The sequence below is a fragment of the Pelobates fuscus genome, chromosome 2 (assembly GCF_036172605.1).
Source record: "Pelobates fuscus isolate aPelFus1 chromosome 2, aPelFus1.pri, whole genome shotgun sequence".
Classification (NCBI taxonomy): domain Eukaryota; kingdom Metazoa; phylum Chordata; class Amphibia; order Anura; family Pelobatidae; genus Pelobates; species Pelobates fuscus.
The window spans coordinates 199,280,609-199,297,470 of record NC_086318.1 but is presented as its reverse complement, the minus strand read 5'-3'; the positions used below and the strand labels follow the sequence as shown (position 1 = coordinate 199,297,470).

The window sequence follows — 16,862 nt, the reverse complement described above, 5'->3', positions numbered from 1 at the left end:
AGCCAGCTTTGTTTAAGTGGCTAAGAATCATGTGAGTTGGACCAGTAGAGTGTATGCATATATTGTGTTTACTATATTACCCTATGGTCTTTCTCCTATTTATATTTTAGAGTCCACATCTATATACCTTTGGTATTTATATAATTTTATTGTGTGCTCTCCCAGTTTTTACTTCTATATTGATTCTAATCTGTATATGGCTGTGGTGTGTTGGGTAACACTGAATAACCACTGTAAACTTGGGGTCTTTTTTTTTTTGCTAGTTCTGTACTAGAGGCCAGATGAAAAGGGCTTGTTTCACTATCCTTACCTTATAGGATAATCAACTGTGTATTTGGAGAAATCTATTCTCTATTAGAAATAGAATAGAAATCTATTCTATTTGCAGAATACTCTTGGGGTTTCCAAGACACATTTGTTAAACTTAAAATCTGGAATCCACATTTTACAGTCAATACAGCACTGGAGTTGCTGACACCTTTGATCTCAATATAAAAAAAAAACCTACATGGTGTTTTTGTTTCATAAACCTGATTCTTGTTAGAGCAAATGTTATGCAGTATAGGATGTTAAGATGCAGCTCCTAGAAATAGCACAGTGGTTCGCTAAAAAAAAAAAAAAATATATGCTATAATTGAACTTCTGTTGAAAAGGCTTAGCCACCTCCAAGAATACAGATATGTTACCATCAGTGTTCCATGAATTTCCCTTGAATGCTACATACAGCACATTGATCCAATATTAAACTACCAAGCCCACTTTAGCTATATTGAAGCCATCAGCTGTAAGCACAAGTAGAGAAAAAAGATGATGTATTGAACATACAATTTAAAATAAGAAAAATATTTACATTTGTCTTGATTACCAGGGTATGAGAAGTAGATATTTTAAAATAAGGAGGGGAAAAAAATTCTAAAGTTTCAAATTTAAAATGAAGTTACACACGCATGTGCAAGTCTTTAAGATGATGTATCAATGTCTGTTCTTTTTACCCACATAATTAAATGTTTCAAACTAAATTTCCTCTTTTAACACCTTAACAATTTTCAAAGATGTAGACCAGTAGTTAACTTTTTTTTTTTTATCAGAGGCATTCGCTCAGAGACTCATTCTTTAACAGACTTTAATTGAAAAAAGCAAAAAAAAAAAAAAGCTCAGTGACACTTTAACTGTAACAGAGATAACAAAAATACATTTTGAAAAATAGCTTCAATGGCCACCTTAACCCCTTAAGGACACATGACATGTGTGACATGTCATGATTCCCTTTTATTCCAGAAGTTTGGTCCTTAAGGGGTTAAACACCAAAACTACTAATGGCGTATAGATCAAGCCCCTGCAGTGTCACTGCTCAATACTCTATCCTTTAGAAGTTAAATTAATATTTTAACAGCCTTAGCAAGATCTCCCCTGGCTGTCAATCACACAGTCTTAATTCACCCACAATGAGAAGACAAATCCATTTAGAGACTACCTTTTGCCTAGCCAAGTGTCTACTTTACAGCTTTTATGGGGGGTGGGGAAGACCATCACCTTCTTGTCAAAGCTGTGAAAAAAACAATGCTATCACAAAGATTTGCCCCCTGCCGACAGCCACCTGTGTGAGATAAAATAGGGCTCTCACACAAAGAATGGAAAAAAAATGGTCTGCAGATGTGCAACTCTTTGTATTTTTTCCCCATATAATGTGTAAAAGATTCACTATTTAAAAATGTAATGTTATACCTTTATAAAAGCATGCAATATATGTATTGCTAGAATCCAAATGTGTGTGTTAAATTTATTCAACTGTTATGGGAATAAGTGTAAATAAACTATATTGTGTTCCCAGTGGCCACAATGACTCTCTAAGATAAGCATCTGATTTGTCACTGCCCAGCTTCAACACATTTTTGGTCAGGCAAAAAAAAAAAAAAAAAAAAAAAAAGAGGAGAAAAGCTTATCTTCTGAAAACAAGGTCTTCAGCTTAGAAAATGTAGCATTTTAGGTAGTTGGAATGGGAATATTGAAAAACTTAAATACCTGCATTTAAATGCATTGTTGGATTACATTACAGTGTGCATTTTGTAATCCCTTTAATCAGTCTGTTTTCAGTATTGTCATCACTACTATTGCTACAGTAAACAATTTCCTATTGGCAGTTGTGCAGAGCCTGATAAATAGGTTGTGACTGTTCCTACATCGTGAGTCCCAATCTGGGGGGTTGGGGGAGGGGGAGTATACAAAAAAAAAAACATTTTCTAGACTTTAATTTAAGTCGTTGGTGATATACCTGTCGAACATATCCTTTTTCTGCATTTCCTTGGCCAACTGTGATTTTTCGAAGAAACCTGTCATTTGTGTCCAACACTATAAATTAAGAAAAAAATAATGGTTCAATATGGTAAACTTCCATGAGGTTTATGAAGTTACACAACTAGTGATGTGTTATGAAAAGGTAGACTGCCAGGAGCTTGGGAACATCAGTGTTATTTTGACTTGGGCTTGAGCATACCTTATTTGGCTTTAATAGGTCATAGAAATATTTAAAAATTACAGGTCTATAGTGAATAATGGGATTGAGCCTCAACTAAGAGGTGGCATTTTTCCTTAAATAAATCAAATATTGTTTGCATGTAAACGTCACATAGCATTATTATGGATTTATTTACCTCTTTGCCAAGTTATTGTAGCTGGATCAATATCAAGACGCACAAATTTGCTAATCTCTTCCTCGGTCAGTGTTCGAGGCTCGGTCTTATCTATTCCCAATCTCTAAAAAGAAACAAAAGAATATTCAAATTATATGTATTTAGTCAAAAGGAAAAAAAAGGACCAATCACATACCACCATATTTCTAGGGCAACATGAATTTACGCAAAGTAGATTGCTGGTTACAGTGCTTTGACTGCTTTTTTTTGTAAACAAAGATTGCAAATGGACTCTTGTCACAGTTCTTTTGTAAACCGTCAAACCATTTTCAATCCAGAGTCCTTTACAACACCTGCAGTCCAACCATCTCTTGGACATGACTAAAGCAGACGTTCCCCTTCCATGTTAGATACATAAAAGTTTAACCTATTTACATAGAAGTTATTTACCGATCAAGTTGCTGACACCCTCAGCCATGAATTTCATCCAAAGATAGAGAGACACAACTGATGTTACTAAAGACGATATAGGGACTTTAGGGATTAGAAGAGAGGTTGTAGTGGAGAAGCCAGGGAATCAAGTTAAATGTAAAAAAAAAAACTGTTCAGTAAATAACCATTCTAGACATTATGTCCTCAGCACAACATTTTAAAAATTCTCTAAACTAAACAGGGAGTCCTGCTATTGGCTTTAAAGGGGCAGTTTCCTTATATAAAAGGTTTAGATAAGTGTTAAAAAAAAAAGGTTTCTATTCTTTTTAACTTCTAATTTACAATACACACACACATTCACTAGTTGCAGGAAATGTGATTGCACCAGAGAAAATGCTAAACATAGCACACTGCAATGAGTTATGGGAAAAAAAAAAAAAAAAAAAAAAGATATATATATCATGCTCTTGTGAGCTTGCAGGATGTTCATAACAGGGTAAAGCAGACCCTGCCATGTTGAATATACAAAAAAAAAAAAAAAAAAAAAAAATTAATTATTAAAAGCAGTTAGAAACAGGATTTTAATTAAGAATCATTGTTTGTTATTCAAAACAGAATTTTAAAGGGACACTATAGTCACCGAGACCACTTCAGCCCATTGAAGTGGTCTGTGTGCAGTGTCCCAGTCCCACTTAGTCCTACAATGTAAAACATTGCAGTTTTTGAGAAACTGCAATAATTACATTGCAGGACTAAGACTGCCTCTAATGGCTGTCAGACAGCCACGAGAGATGCTTTCTGGTTGCTAGTAGACTTTGGATCGCCTAAAATGATGCTGGACGTGCTCACGCTCTGCATCCAGTGTTGGTAAAATCCCCATTGGAAACCATTGAAGCAATGCTTTGCTATGGGGAGGGCCCAATACATTTGTGGCACATGCCACACATGTGCCCCTTTGTCATATGACACCAGAAGAGGCGGAGCGCTTACAGCACTGTGGGACATCTGCGTTGGAATCGGGTAAGTAACCAACGTTTTTTTTTTGCCCGTTTAGCATGTGGGTGGGAAGGGGAAACCAGAGAGCTCTATAGTGTTAGGATTACAGATTTTTGTATTCCTAAAACTATAGAATCCCTTTAAGCACAATACTGTCGGACACTTTCCATTTTCAATAGATTAATACCTATAAAGCAAAAATCAGTTTAAATGTGATTTTTCAACCTTATTACTTTTCTATTTCCAGTAAAAACTGTTCATGGGCTGTAGTGGAGCCTCAATCCCCCCACCCCACCCCCCCAAAAAAGTATAACAATGGATACAATAATAAATATCACTGAATATGATAGCATGAGAACTTATAATTAAAACAATTCAAATCAGATGCATATCAAACTATTGTAACTCTTCTAGAATTTCTCTAACAGCATCATTTGACCTCATAAATTTGAATTATTTAAAAAGAAAAAAAAAGGAATGAGTATCCAGCGTTTGTAGAGAATTAAAAACATTCTGCAAAAATATTTTACTTTCCTAATCCCCAGGTAAAAGGAATGGAGAAAGTCAGCATCTAGCACACCCGAGTCAAGATTTATAAAGCAAAGCCAAACTATACATAACGCTTAATAACACAATGCCATCTAGTGGTTGGCAAAATATAGCTTACCAGTATAGATTATGCACAGCCAAGGAAAGGATAAACTTAAACTGTATTCAATAAAATCCTGTCCAAGCATAGTGAAGCTTGGGAATTAAATGGTTGTGAGAAAATAAAAATCAACAGAAAAACACCAATACCAATACCACAAAAATGAAGCATCACATAGCTCAAATATATGTATATAGAATAACTACACACAAAAAAAACCCACTGCTATAGCCTCCACTGGGTAATAAAAGTAATTATATTATTTTGAAAATTGCTTGGATTTATTTACTAGATGAGCTTTGACAGTTACAATTGCAACGGTATACAGTTCAGGTTTAGATTTTCCATATGTTTTAGTTTAGTTAACCTAGTGTGATCTAGGACTACTTTAAACTGCTGGAAAAAAAAATTGTAAACAAATAAATAAAAAATGGTAACGTAACGTCACCTACTAAGAAAATACATACATCGGTTTTGTTTTATTTTAACTCAGATGTTCTCCTTTATATGGTCATTCTGACAGTTACATTTATTAAGGTGGTCTGTTGCTTAGTGTGTTTTTCTAAATACAAGCTCGATGATCCTAAAGAGTACCATTTTTCCCAGAAAAGAAGACATACCCACAAAATAAGCCCAACTTATTTTCAGGGGATGCTTGTAATATAAGCCCTATGCAGAAAATAAGCCCAAATTGAGATTGTCACTAGTTCGCTGAATTATGTTTGGGGGAATTTTCCCCAAACAAAAGATTCGCAAGATTCCATGTGCTAGTAAGCTAATCTATGGCCAGGGGATTCCTTTATACCGGTTTTCTTGAACATGCCTGCTACCATTTCCTACCGAAAATAATGACATCCCACGAAATTAAGCACCAGGTGCGTTTTTTTTGGACCAAAAATTAATTTAAGTCTCGCTCTTATTTTGGGGGGGGGGGGGGGGGAAATGGTAGCTTGGTACTTTTTTGTAATCAGTAAGGACAGCTATACTTTATAATTTATTGATATCTATAGAATAACATTAAGATTAGTTCTTACAATCTCTGCATTATTCTTCATGATGTACAGGGACACTATGCAGTTCAGAATACGAACCTCAAGCTAGCACTGACATAAATAAACAAAGCTGTCTGAGATGAGTGGCATATCACTGTAGGTAGAGGGACAGAATTAACGATGGGTCTGCTGCCCAGGAGTGTATTCCCACCAATCATAGGCAGATGAGGACATAATATAAGATTAAAGGAACCCTGAAACCTTAACCATTGCCATAACCCTTAAAATCCTTTTTATTTTTTTTTTTAAAGTAATTATGAAAGAAGCAGAAAAATGTGTACTGTCTTGATTTATTACATGCGTCCAGAAGCATTAAGACACACACACACACACACAGCGCAAAAGAGAAAGTAAAAAAACAAACAAAAACAAAAACATACCCTTAAACGAGCAATCTGTATCGGGGAAAAGGCTCTCACTCCATTAATCGATGGAACAAGTCGGTTATATAAGGCCTAAATATAAAAAAAAAACAAAAAAAACACACATTGACAAGGGTTGCAATAGAACAAAAAGCATTTCTTAAATCACATAACTTTGTTTAGTAAACGTTTCAGCATGAAGACCATGCAGAGGCCTATTAACACACCTGCAGGATATGGTCAGAGGTTGTTCATTTTAATCCCGGCAATCCTAATAAAAAGGCATTTTGCTTGCTTTGCTAGGTAAATGAGTATTTGTGCTTCTCTGGACTATTTTTTTTTTTACTTTTTTTAAAGAGTTTTTCTGGTAGTTTGTTTCATTTATAAATGCCCATTAACCACATAATTACTTAAAGGGACACTTTAGACACTCAGGGGAAGTGGGGGGAGGGGGAGGAGTTTCCAGCCAGACGCCACTAGTCACTGATAGAATGTCAGTAAAGCATCCTTATAAATACCTATAAGCAAGGTCACCACTACTGTAGGTCTTTTTGCTTTTATACTAAAAAGTCAGGCTCTGTTTGCAAAATATACTGACCAAAGTTTTTATTTTCCCAAATATTGTTTTTAGAATAGCTGAATAAACAATTGTGTAAATTTACATAAAAAATAATTTTTACCTTTGTCTGAAAAATTATGTTATTATATAGGCTAGCTATGCATTACTTGCTTCAAATACATGTTATGCTAATATTTTTTCAATTAAAAAGGGCTCGGTAGTGAAGAGGTTAAGAAGGATTCAGATAAACAGGGCTACATTCTATTGGACAAAATAAATATATACACAGCTTTTTAACATAAAAAGTGAAAGCTGGGGGGGCGGGGCCTGAGCTTCATGGCGGCTGGATGTGCCTCGTGTGAGCTCCGTGCTCAATACACTTACCGAGCCAGCAAAACGTGTCCCAGCCAGCCAAAAATCCTACACAAACCGGAATTTTCAGCAGACAGACCCCAGAAGCCAGCTGAGGTGCCCCGAGCTTGCAGCCCGTGGATACACGTAGTGACCATCGGGAGTGAGGCCTAGTAGTATCGCCGGACTGGTGAGGCGGCCGATCTCCCGATCCGTGCGACCTAGTGCCCTCCCAAGTGAGTTACACAGCCCTGTTCCCACCTCCCCCCCCCTCTGGACCGGTGGGGGAGATCCTGGTCCACCCCAGCTTGTACCTGGCACCACAGGAAAGACATCTCACAGCCTTCACTAGCCGAGACACTGCCCTAGCAGCCACACGCAAGATGGCGGCCCGACTTACCCTGCAAGACACCCATTCCCAGCATCCTGAGCCTGAACCACTGAGCCCAGCACAGATCACACACAGGAGGCTGGATGAAATTTTTAGCCACTTCTGGGCCAAGCTGGAGGCACGCCAATCAGCGGCTGAGAGCATCATGAGAGCACAACGTCCCAGACTCACCCCGCAGAAGCGGTGGAGCATGCCTGACACGAACCGACCGACCGCCAAGCGCCTCTCGGACTCTCCGGAGGCCGCAATCAATGGCCGTCCCATACGTCTTCCTGGGCCGAAGACCACCCGGAGCAAAGCTCCGAGACACCGTTCACAACGCCAAAGGCTTGGCCGCTGCAGGCGGCGGCAGAACACCCAAGCTCCTGTCGGCGCCCAAAGAAGGGAAGACCCGGCCTCATCGAGATACCGAGTCAGTGGAACGCAGGTGCAGGCCTTCACAACGACCTGGGGCTGGCTGATGGCCATCACACACAGGCATCCCGCTGCCACCCTGTGGACTCACCTGGATGAGGGAGTCACCTTACCTAGCAAGGGCATCGGCTGATTATGGACTCCCGGCCCCAAGGGCAATATACGGTTAGACCAGCAGAGATCAAACCGTCCACCCGTGCATGCCACCTACTGTATGGACTTAACTGTACTAGCATAGTTAAATTAACCTCACTGAACCTTACCCTTTTGTGTTTGCTGTTTATACCCTGATGGTGTTTCACAAGTCTTTATATTGCTATGACACTATAGTCTCACAAGTCTTCACATGCTAGCCATATTGATTCCAGTATGTACCTCTTAGACCAAAATGAAGCTTATAACATCTCTTCTATGTACCAATAGGGCTACTAACACCAGACTTTTTAGCACTTAGCTTGTTCCATCTTTTACAAGAAGCTTGAGACAAAACAGCTTAGGTAACCCTTCTCTATCGTTCAGTTTGATTGTTCATGCTTATCCTATTGAGAATCACTAGACGTCGACATATTTTGTGCACATTCTGTAATACAGAACACATACTCCAATCTTGACCAACTAGTGAGACAAGAGACGCATAAACACTATCGCAATAGACATAACCTGAGCTAAACACCATATAAATGAAAAAGTAATAACACTTCTGATCTACCAGCGAATACGACTACCAGCTAATGTAATACTCATTCATTACTGACCGTTTAACTTGTTATCATAAATGTACTTCACTCTATTAATATAAAATGAGACCGACATTCATATGAGATGCTTTCTAATGTTATCTTGCTCCCACTCTGTACAAAAATGCAATCTCCCCTCTTTATTCTGTACCCGGTACTCTTCATGTCTCAATAAAAGAAAGATTGACAAAAAAAAAAAAAAGTGAAAGCTGACCGTTCATTTTAAATCCTCAAAATGGTATAAGCAAGGCCAAAGTTTACTAAGAGACAAACCTATCAGATAAAGGTTAGAAATTAAATAGAGTTGCAGTTGTCTAATTCCACCTCTCGGTTTACTTAAAGGGTTTTTGAAGTGGCTGTGGTGGCAAGAGTCTGAATATGCAGTGTTTCAGCTTAACCCCTTAAGGACCAAATTTCTGGAATAAAAGGGAATCATGACATGTCACGTGTCCTTAAGGGGTTAAAATACTGCACATCCATTGCAATCAGCACTTCTGTGCCGATGGCAAGTGGCACACCCAGCACAAGTGACATTGGCAGCCCAGAACTCTGCTCCAGGATGTCAATTTGGTGCATAAAACAGGTCAGTTTGAGACGTATTGTGTTTTCCCTCTCTACAGACCTCTCATCTCCCTATCTCTGAATGTAGGGTTTGTTTTTTTTGGGGTTTTTTTTTTTAACCTCTTCCTCCTTACTCTCTGTCCCCTTGCTGTCCAAAGCGCATGCAAATAAATAGTTCATTCAGTTTTTATACATCCAAAATATAGAAATATAGTAATTTGTAATGAAAAACTAAAAATCGGACAACAGCCATAGAAATCCAGGCCTGATATTCACCTTGTCAGACTGAGAGCCTTCATGCAGAATGCGGGCATCTATGGCAGCAGCCAGCAAGTTATTGGCAGCCGTGATGGCATGGATGTCGCCAGTCAAATGAAGGTTAAACTGGAGGAGAAGAAAAAAAATAAAAACATTGAACAATCCACGTGATGCTATCTATTGATTGAATAACACTGATAAGAAAGTAATTGTCTAGCAATAAGCAAACAAGTAGAATATGTGATTTATGTAAGCTTTGTATAGGGTATATACATATTACAATATGACCTACTGTATCCAATTTGATATAGGTACAGATACAGTGTCAGCCAGAGTCTGTGACTCCATGTGACTCTGGATGCCCCAATCATCTGCACTTCTACACTGGAGCGTCTGCAACTGCTCTTTAAATTATTATTTTTTTTTTATAGTTTTTCTGTTGTAATTTTTGCTTAGAATACTAGGTTACATTTTTATCATGCATTTGTTTCTTGACTAGTCACTGTAAACAAAAAAACACTAATGAGGATGTTTTTAAGAAGTACCGTATTTATCGGCGTATAACACGCACTTTTTCTCCCTGAAAATAGGGAGAAAATCATGGGTGCGTGTTATACGCCGATATCCTACATTTACTTACCTGTCTTGAAGCGTGGGCCGGCTTCACAGCGCGCACCGCGGAACTGGAACTTAAATTTCAGGTTCCGGTTTCCAGGGGGACTGAAAGGAAGTGTGCACACTATTGTGTGCACACTTCCTTTCAGTCCCGCCGGTACTGGAACTTAAATTTCAGGTTCCGGTTTCCGGCGGGACTGAAAGGAAGTGTGCACACTATTGTGTGCACACTTCCTTTCAGTCCCGCCGGAAACCGGAACCTGAAATTTAAGTTCCAGTACCGCGGTGCGCGCTGTGAAGCCGGCCCACGCTTCAAGACAGGTAAGTAAATATGGGACAGAGGGAAAGTGCACTAGGGGACACTATGGGAGGGGGGGGGGGGGACACACTATGGGGGGTGGAGAATACTATGGGGGGGGAGAATACTATGGGAGGGGGGAGAGAATATTATGGGGGGGAATACTATGGGAGGGGGAAGAGAATACTATGGGAGGGGGGAGAGAATACTATGGGAGGGGGGGAGATTACTATGGAAAGGGGGGGGAACACTATGGGATGAGGGGGGGGGAATACTATGGGAGAGGTGGAAATTTCCTGGAATTTCCTTCTGGAAATGAGGTGCGTGTTATACGCCGGGGCGTGTTATACGCCGATAAATACGGTACTTTGTTGGCTTCTTGTAATAGTGCATGCTTCACTGAACAGAATGTCAAAACAAAATACAGATGTTAAGATGTATTACTCTAAATGGGTGTCCAGGGAGGCAGAAGTGCCAAACTGTTTAACCCCTGAAGGTACAAATCGTTTACGTAGAACATGTAAACGTTTATCAACACAAGAAAAGTAAAAAAAATTTTTAAAAATCAAAAATTACTGCACACAACTGGTTAGTGTCAGTTTAAAGGAAATTAAAATCTCATGTAGGACCAGAGTAATCAAAGAATAGTGGATTCCAAACAGAACCAGAAAATACACAATTAATTTGTTAACCACTTAAGGACCAAACTTCTGGAATAAAAGGGAATCATGACATGTCACACACGTCATGTGTCCTGAAGGGGTTAATGATCAATGACCTTACAAAGTACACTGATAGTCCCTAACAGTGTTTGCAGAAAACATGGGGTTTGGCAAGGTCATTTAGAACAAAATGTTGGGATTTGGATAAAATAGAAACAGGCTATACAATTTAAATAAATGCAAAAGTTCTACATTTCAGATAACAAAATAAACTTGAAAATATACTGTAATTTAGATATATATTGTTTAAAACAATATAGGTTTGATTAAACAAATGTAAACATGTAAAACCATGCAATTCCAGGCGGCAACTACAAAAAAAAACAAAAAAACGCATTTTCTTGTGAAAGAAGTGTTGACGAATCATGTAATGAATACATGTGCCTTTCTAAAACTCAATACCCCAACGCAAGTCTAATAATTTCTGATCAATACTGTAGCTATGTCACTGGATTAGCCACATCAAGCAATCACGGCAATAATGTTAAATGTCTTAGTATTTCTCAGTTAGCCAATCAAGTGAATACTGTTTGGTTTCCCCAAAACCGTGTTTTCAATCTTTGCAGCGAAGATCCTCATACAATGAAAGTAAACAACAGAGGAGAATCAATGACACTACATAGAGATTTGAATTCATCTACATTTTTTTCCTGGCTTTCTGCTTTTAAATTGTATTTAGCAAGATGAAATGAAGAATGCATGACAGCAATGATCAAATGGATTATTTTAAAACAGCAGAGTTTAATTTGTACCTCTTCCATTGGGATGACTTGGGCATATCCTCCTCCTGCTGCCCCACCTGCAAACAGAAAACAAATTAGTTTTATATATATATATATATATATATATTAAAAGAATATATTTATATATTTATAATTTACAAAAAAAAATTTAAAGGTAAAGATAAAACCACAAGGTGATTGATATTCATTAACAAGAAAAGACCGTGAGCATAAAAGTTTTACACAGGCTATTTATTATAGCAAAACAAATGTCTTGCAAACAGCAGCTTTACATTAAATGGTATTTAAGAGCCCACTTCAGGAAGAGAAAATAGCCACAAGAGTAAGACAGGACTCACTCACAATTCCCAAAAAGGAGTAAAACATGATAAGCATCTCTTGTGTTTCTGCTCTTGCAGGTCCCAGAGCCACTCAATCACCTTTCACAAGACAGGACTTCAAACAATATAAGTAATGTGGGATCATGGTCCTTCACGGATCATGGATTTTATTCAAGACATGGAGACTCCTATTATACTGCAAAATTCCTTTATTTCTCTCCGCAGCAAAAAAAAAAAAGGAAATCAATAAAAATAAGCATAAAGAGAGCCTCAGAGCCTGGCTGTCATAGTGGAGAGACGCATCGTGAGCGAGCTTCTCCACTATCCTGCTGAAAATCGTTCTTAGCCACGTTCTTGCACACCAGGCGGGAGGGGCGGCCCATCTTCAGGCCAGGACTTGCCCAGAAGCCACAACTCTCAAGCAAAGGCCCCGTAAACCCCTTTCCCTCTTTGGACTGGTGGGGGTGATCTCACCCCACACGGGGGAGGCCACCAGAACACAACTAGTCGGTGGGGCGAAGGTAGATAACCTGGTGACCTGCACCCCTACCCCTACTCACTTAAAATGGCAGGGACCGTATGTCTCATTAGAATCAGCGCTGCAAATCTCGATATTAAAGCCTGATGACATGAAATATTTGCTACCTTTTGGGGGCGGTTGAGGCACGAACAAGTCTACGGCCTACGACAGGGCTCCTGTGCCTGAGGACTGCGCTGCTGGATCTTCAATCTGTAAAGCCCCAGAGTGGCATTGGTTGATTAGACAACTGGTACTTGCCTCCCTCCGATGTTTCCACACTACCTGATTTTAGTTTCTCTTCATCCTTAATTTTCACAGCCACTTAACATAGAACATTGTTTATGTTTATAGTTGATCCTGATCTTACACTGTTCTTGTTAGCCATATCATGTTTGTGAGGCTGGAAACTTGATGGTTATCAGGGGGCCTCTTGGGTGTCCCAAAATACATACTCTTCATGTCTCTGTAATTCTGCTAGTCTACCAGCATTATTGGAGTTTTCTATTTAGACACATAGTTTAACCTGAATATTATTCTACTGTTATTTCTTAAAAGTGTGAAGTACCTCTGTATGCCATACTAGCATCTACTACTATTTGTCAATAATATGCTGGTGTTGGCTGTTGTGGCATTATCATTTGAACAACAAAAATAAAGAATATAAAAAAAAAATATCTAAGCATTAAATATTATAACAACCATATTTACAGTCAGCCAATCAGCAGTGTCCTTAACCTGTAAAAGGCGCCACCTAAGTAATAAATTCCGCTTTCTTTGCACCTCCCTCACTTAAGTAGTACCGTCGTCCCATGGTTCCAAACTGTGGGATCTCAGTTATTGTGATAATTGTTGCTGGTGTCTTTGGGTACTGGGTTTTTCTTTGTTTTACTTTAGTTTTATTAGATTTTTTTTCCTGGTGTTATTTCTTTACTGCTGAGGCAAATAAAGAGAGAGCGTGTAGAATATTGCATATTCTATGTTTCTATTGATTATGTATGGATGTCTGGATTGACATAAGTAACAGATGGTATCATTAAGTCACAAGGCTCTCTCATGGGAGTGAGCGCAGGACTTATCTTTTTGTATTTGTATTCACTTTTTGTATCACACAGCTAGGTTACAATGCTGCCGCCCATCCCATGTGTTCCCTATTAAGGGTTAATAAGTATATAGGGGTGTATATGGTTAAAAAAAAAAAAACCTCTCTGTCTCATTAGAGATATCTTTGCCAGAGGCTCGAGGAAGCAAGGTGAAGGGTCAGTGTAGGACCCGCTTAGCAGGGTCTGCCTTGACATTGGCAGGCGGGCATTCCCTTCAATGGCCATTGGAGTAACTAAATGACCTCCATTTGTTTAGATCTACATAGGGATTTAGGAGAGAGCGCAGGTAACTTTTTTTTGTTTTTACTGCATGTATTGGGGCTAATGTGTACTATGGTCGTTGCTGCTGCCCAGGAGCAATGGGAGTGAGCGCAGGACTTGTTTTTTTTGTATTTGTACAAGGCTTTCTTTGTCTAAGAACTCTGGAATGTGGATTGGGGGTCTTGTCCTTATATGGCTAGGGTTATACTCTGACGTCAGTATGGGCACATCTATATAGTAACTGAACAAAGGGACACTAGGGCTCTCTCTCTCTGCTCTTTTTCCTGTAAAGCGATGTAACTCTCCCTTCAGAAGTCCAGCAATTGCCATCTGCTGTTGAACATCCATGATCATGTAACATCATTTGTCGTTTTCAATGCATCAGTAACTAGGAATAAACCATAAGTCAGATTGCGTATTATTACTTTACATTAATATAGACTTATATTAATGTCGCGAGCCTTTAACCCAAGAAATATAAATAAAGGAATAATTCCAGCCAACTGGAAATAGACACAGAAAAAGCAGAAATTGATTACAGAGTGCTGCATAATACTCGCCTCCGTGTCAGTAATAAAATCATGACTTTACATCATGTTAACAGTAAAATCTGGGAAATAATTAGGATATGAAAATACCCTTCCAATTCATGTGGTGTACAGAAGGTTTTCTGGCAGGTATTCAGCAGTGATACATAGGAACTACATTGGAAACCTTTTTCTAAAAAGAAAATCTAAAGAAGGTCTAGAATTAAAAAAACAAATCTATACAGTGGGGGAAAAAAGTACTTGATCCCCTGCTGATTTTGAACGTTTGCCAACTGACAAAGAAATTATCAGTCTATAATTTTAATGGTAGGTGTATTTTAACAGTGAGAGAGAATAACAAAACAAAAAAAAAAAATCCAGGGGTGTGGTCTGCAGCCGGAGCAAGATGGACGTGTCCAAGTGAAGCCAAAAGCAAACTACAGCGAAAAAACACTGACCTGAACGAGGCAACACACGGGGGAGTCGATATGGACAAGCGGCCCCCGAAAAAGCAGCCCAAGAAACCAGCAGAACAGGGAGCCATGGTGTCTGATATGTTCGCGGCCTCCCGCGCCATGCGATCTAGCAGCCAAGATGGCGGACGGGAGAGCCCGATGGCACCATGCTCGCCTCCTAGCCCAGGCGTGGCGGCGGCCTTGGATGTCTCGGAGGCCAACACTGCACAGATCCTGGCTAAATTAGCGGAGGTCCGAAACTATTTAGCTGCCGAAATCACCAGGAACACCCACGGATTGCTGCTTTGGAGTCGCTATCCTCATTCATCATAGATGCCCACTCAGGGTCAGCAAGGTTAGTGCGGATCCAGGTGGGCGCTACGTTTTGTTGTCGGGTCCTTGCATTCTCATGGTGTACATATGCTCAATCTCTACGCTCCTAACGATCCATCCAGAGAATTCTGGACGGAGCTGACTCACATAGTAAACACGCTACTACATGGTATAGTTGTTGTGGGGGGGGGGGGGAGAATTTTAATGCAGCACCATCCCCGGAAATAGATAGGGGGCCATGTAGGGGACTCCCACGGTCGCACAGAAGGGGTGGGCAAGATAAATTATTACACGCATTCATGCAACAATCTGGTCTGACATATGGAGGGCTCAGCATCCAGACGATAACGACTACGCGTTTTATTCGCCACCGCACGATACATATTCAAGAATAGACCTTTTTCTGATAAACTCCCTAACTGTTCCCAAGGTTTCAGAATCCAGGGTGGGATCCATAACCTGGTCGGATCACGCGGATATCTCCCTTACTTTGGACAAGCTGAGCGTGGAGTCTCTTGGACCTGGAGGCTAAATAGATCCTTACTTCAAGACCCAAAAATCGTTGAGATTATTCTTACGGAACTTAAGGAATATTTTGTCAGGGAAGCGGAGTCGGGGGTCTCGAAAGCCACGGTATGGGCAGCTCATAAGACTGTCATTAGGGGTATACTGATTAGAGAAGCGACACTGAAGAAACTACGCAAGTCTCAACTATTATCATCATTATTAGAAGCTTTAAGAACGGCGGAAGAACGGCATAAGTCAGACCCTACATCTACTAATTTAACGTCGGTGCAGAACGTACGGAATTCGATTAGGGAAACCCTCTTGGATGACACCGCGAGAGCTATAATATGGTCAAAACGAACCTTCTATGAAAAGGCGAACAAGATGGATACCTTGTTAGCAAGATCCCTTAGACCGCAGCAACGGGGCACACACATCACGAGGATCAAGAACGCAGCTGGAGACTATCAGACAAACCCCACAGAGATCGCCATGGTGTTTACGGAATATTATACCAAGCCCTATAACCACTCGACAGATGGAACCACGGACCCAAGACAGGAATTGGATGGGATACAGGCATTCCTCTCGGTTACATCTCCCCAAGTTAGATGTGGTGGCCTCGGCAGCCCTGGGAAATCCTATCACGGCCGATTAAATAGATGCGGCGATCTCCGCCTTGAAAAGCAATAAGGCACCTGGACCCAATGGCTTCGATGGAAGCGATTATAAAGCCTTCCGAGAGGAACTCCTGCCTCACATGGAACCCTGGTTCAACGACTTGGTGGACGGGGGGACGCCAGATAGAGATATGTCTTTAGCGAATATCGTTCTACTACCTAAGCCAGGTAAAGACGACTCGGCCCCGGAGAATTTTCGCCCTATTTCTCTAATTAATCACGACTCCAAAATTTTAGCTAAAGTACTAGCAGGCAGATTGAATCCGATCCTTACAGGTCTGATACACCCGGATCAGGTGGGCTTTGTACCGGGCAGACAACGTTTTGAAAACACGAGGCGCAATATAGACCTTATAGGGAGACCGGCTACGAAGGGCACCCCGACACTG

At 40.0% G+C, this 16,862-nt stretch overlaps 1 protein-coding gene across 1 annotated transcript in view; it reads right to left on the bottom strand.

The window, feature by feature from the left end:
• Nucleotides 1–16,862, bottom strand: part of MTHFD1L (methylenetetrahydrofolate dehydrogenase (NADP+ dependent) 1 like) — a 180,002-nt gene that overhangs the window by 126,829 nt on the left and 36,311 nt on the right. Inside the window, exons 13-17 of the mRNA XM_063443094.1 lie at nucleotides 11,780–11,826; nucleotides 9,411–9,518; nucleotides 6,140–6,214; nucleotides 2,652–2,754; nucleotides 2,273–2,349 (exon numbers count right to left, since the gene is read on the bottom strand). Coding sequence (XP_063299164.1) covers nucleotides 2,273–2,349; nucleotides 2,652–2,754; nucleotides 6,140–6,214; nucleotides 9,411–9,518; nucleotides 11,780–11,826 — 410 coding nt within the window. The remainder of the gene's footprint in view (nucleotides 1–2,272; nucleotides 2,350–2,651; nucleotides 2,755–6,139; nucleotides 6,215–9,410; nucleotides 9,519–11,779; nucleotides 11,827–16,862) is intronic.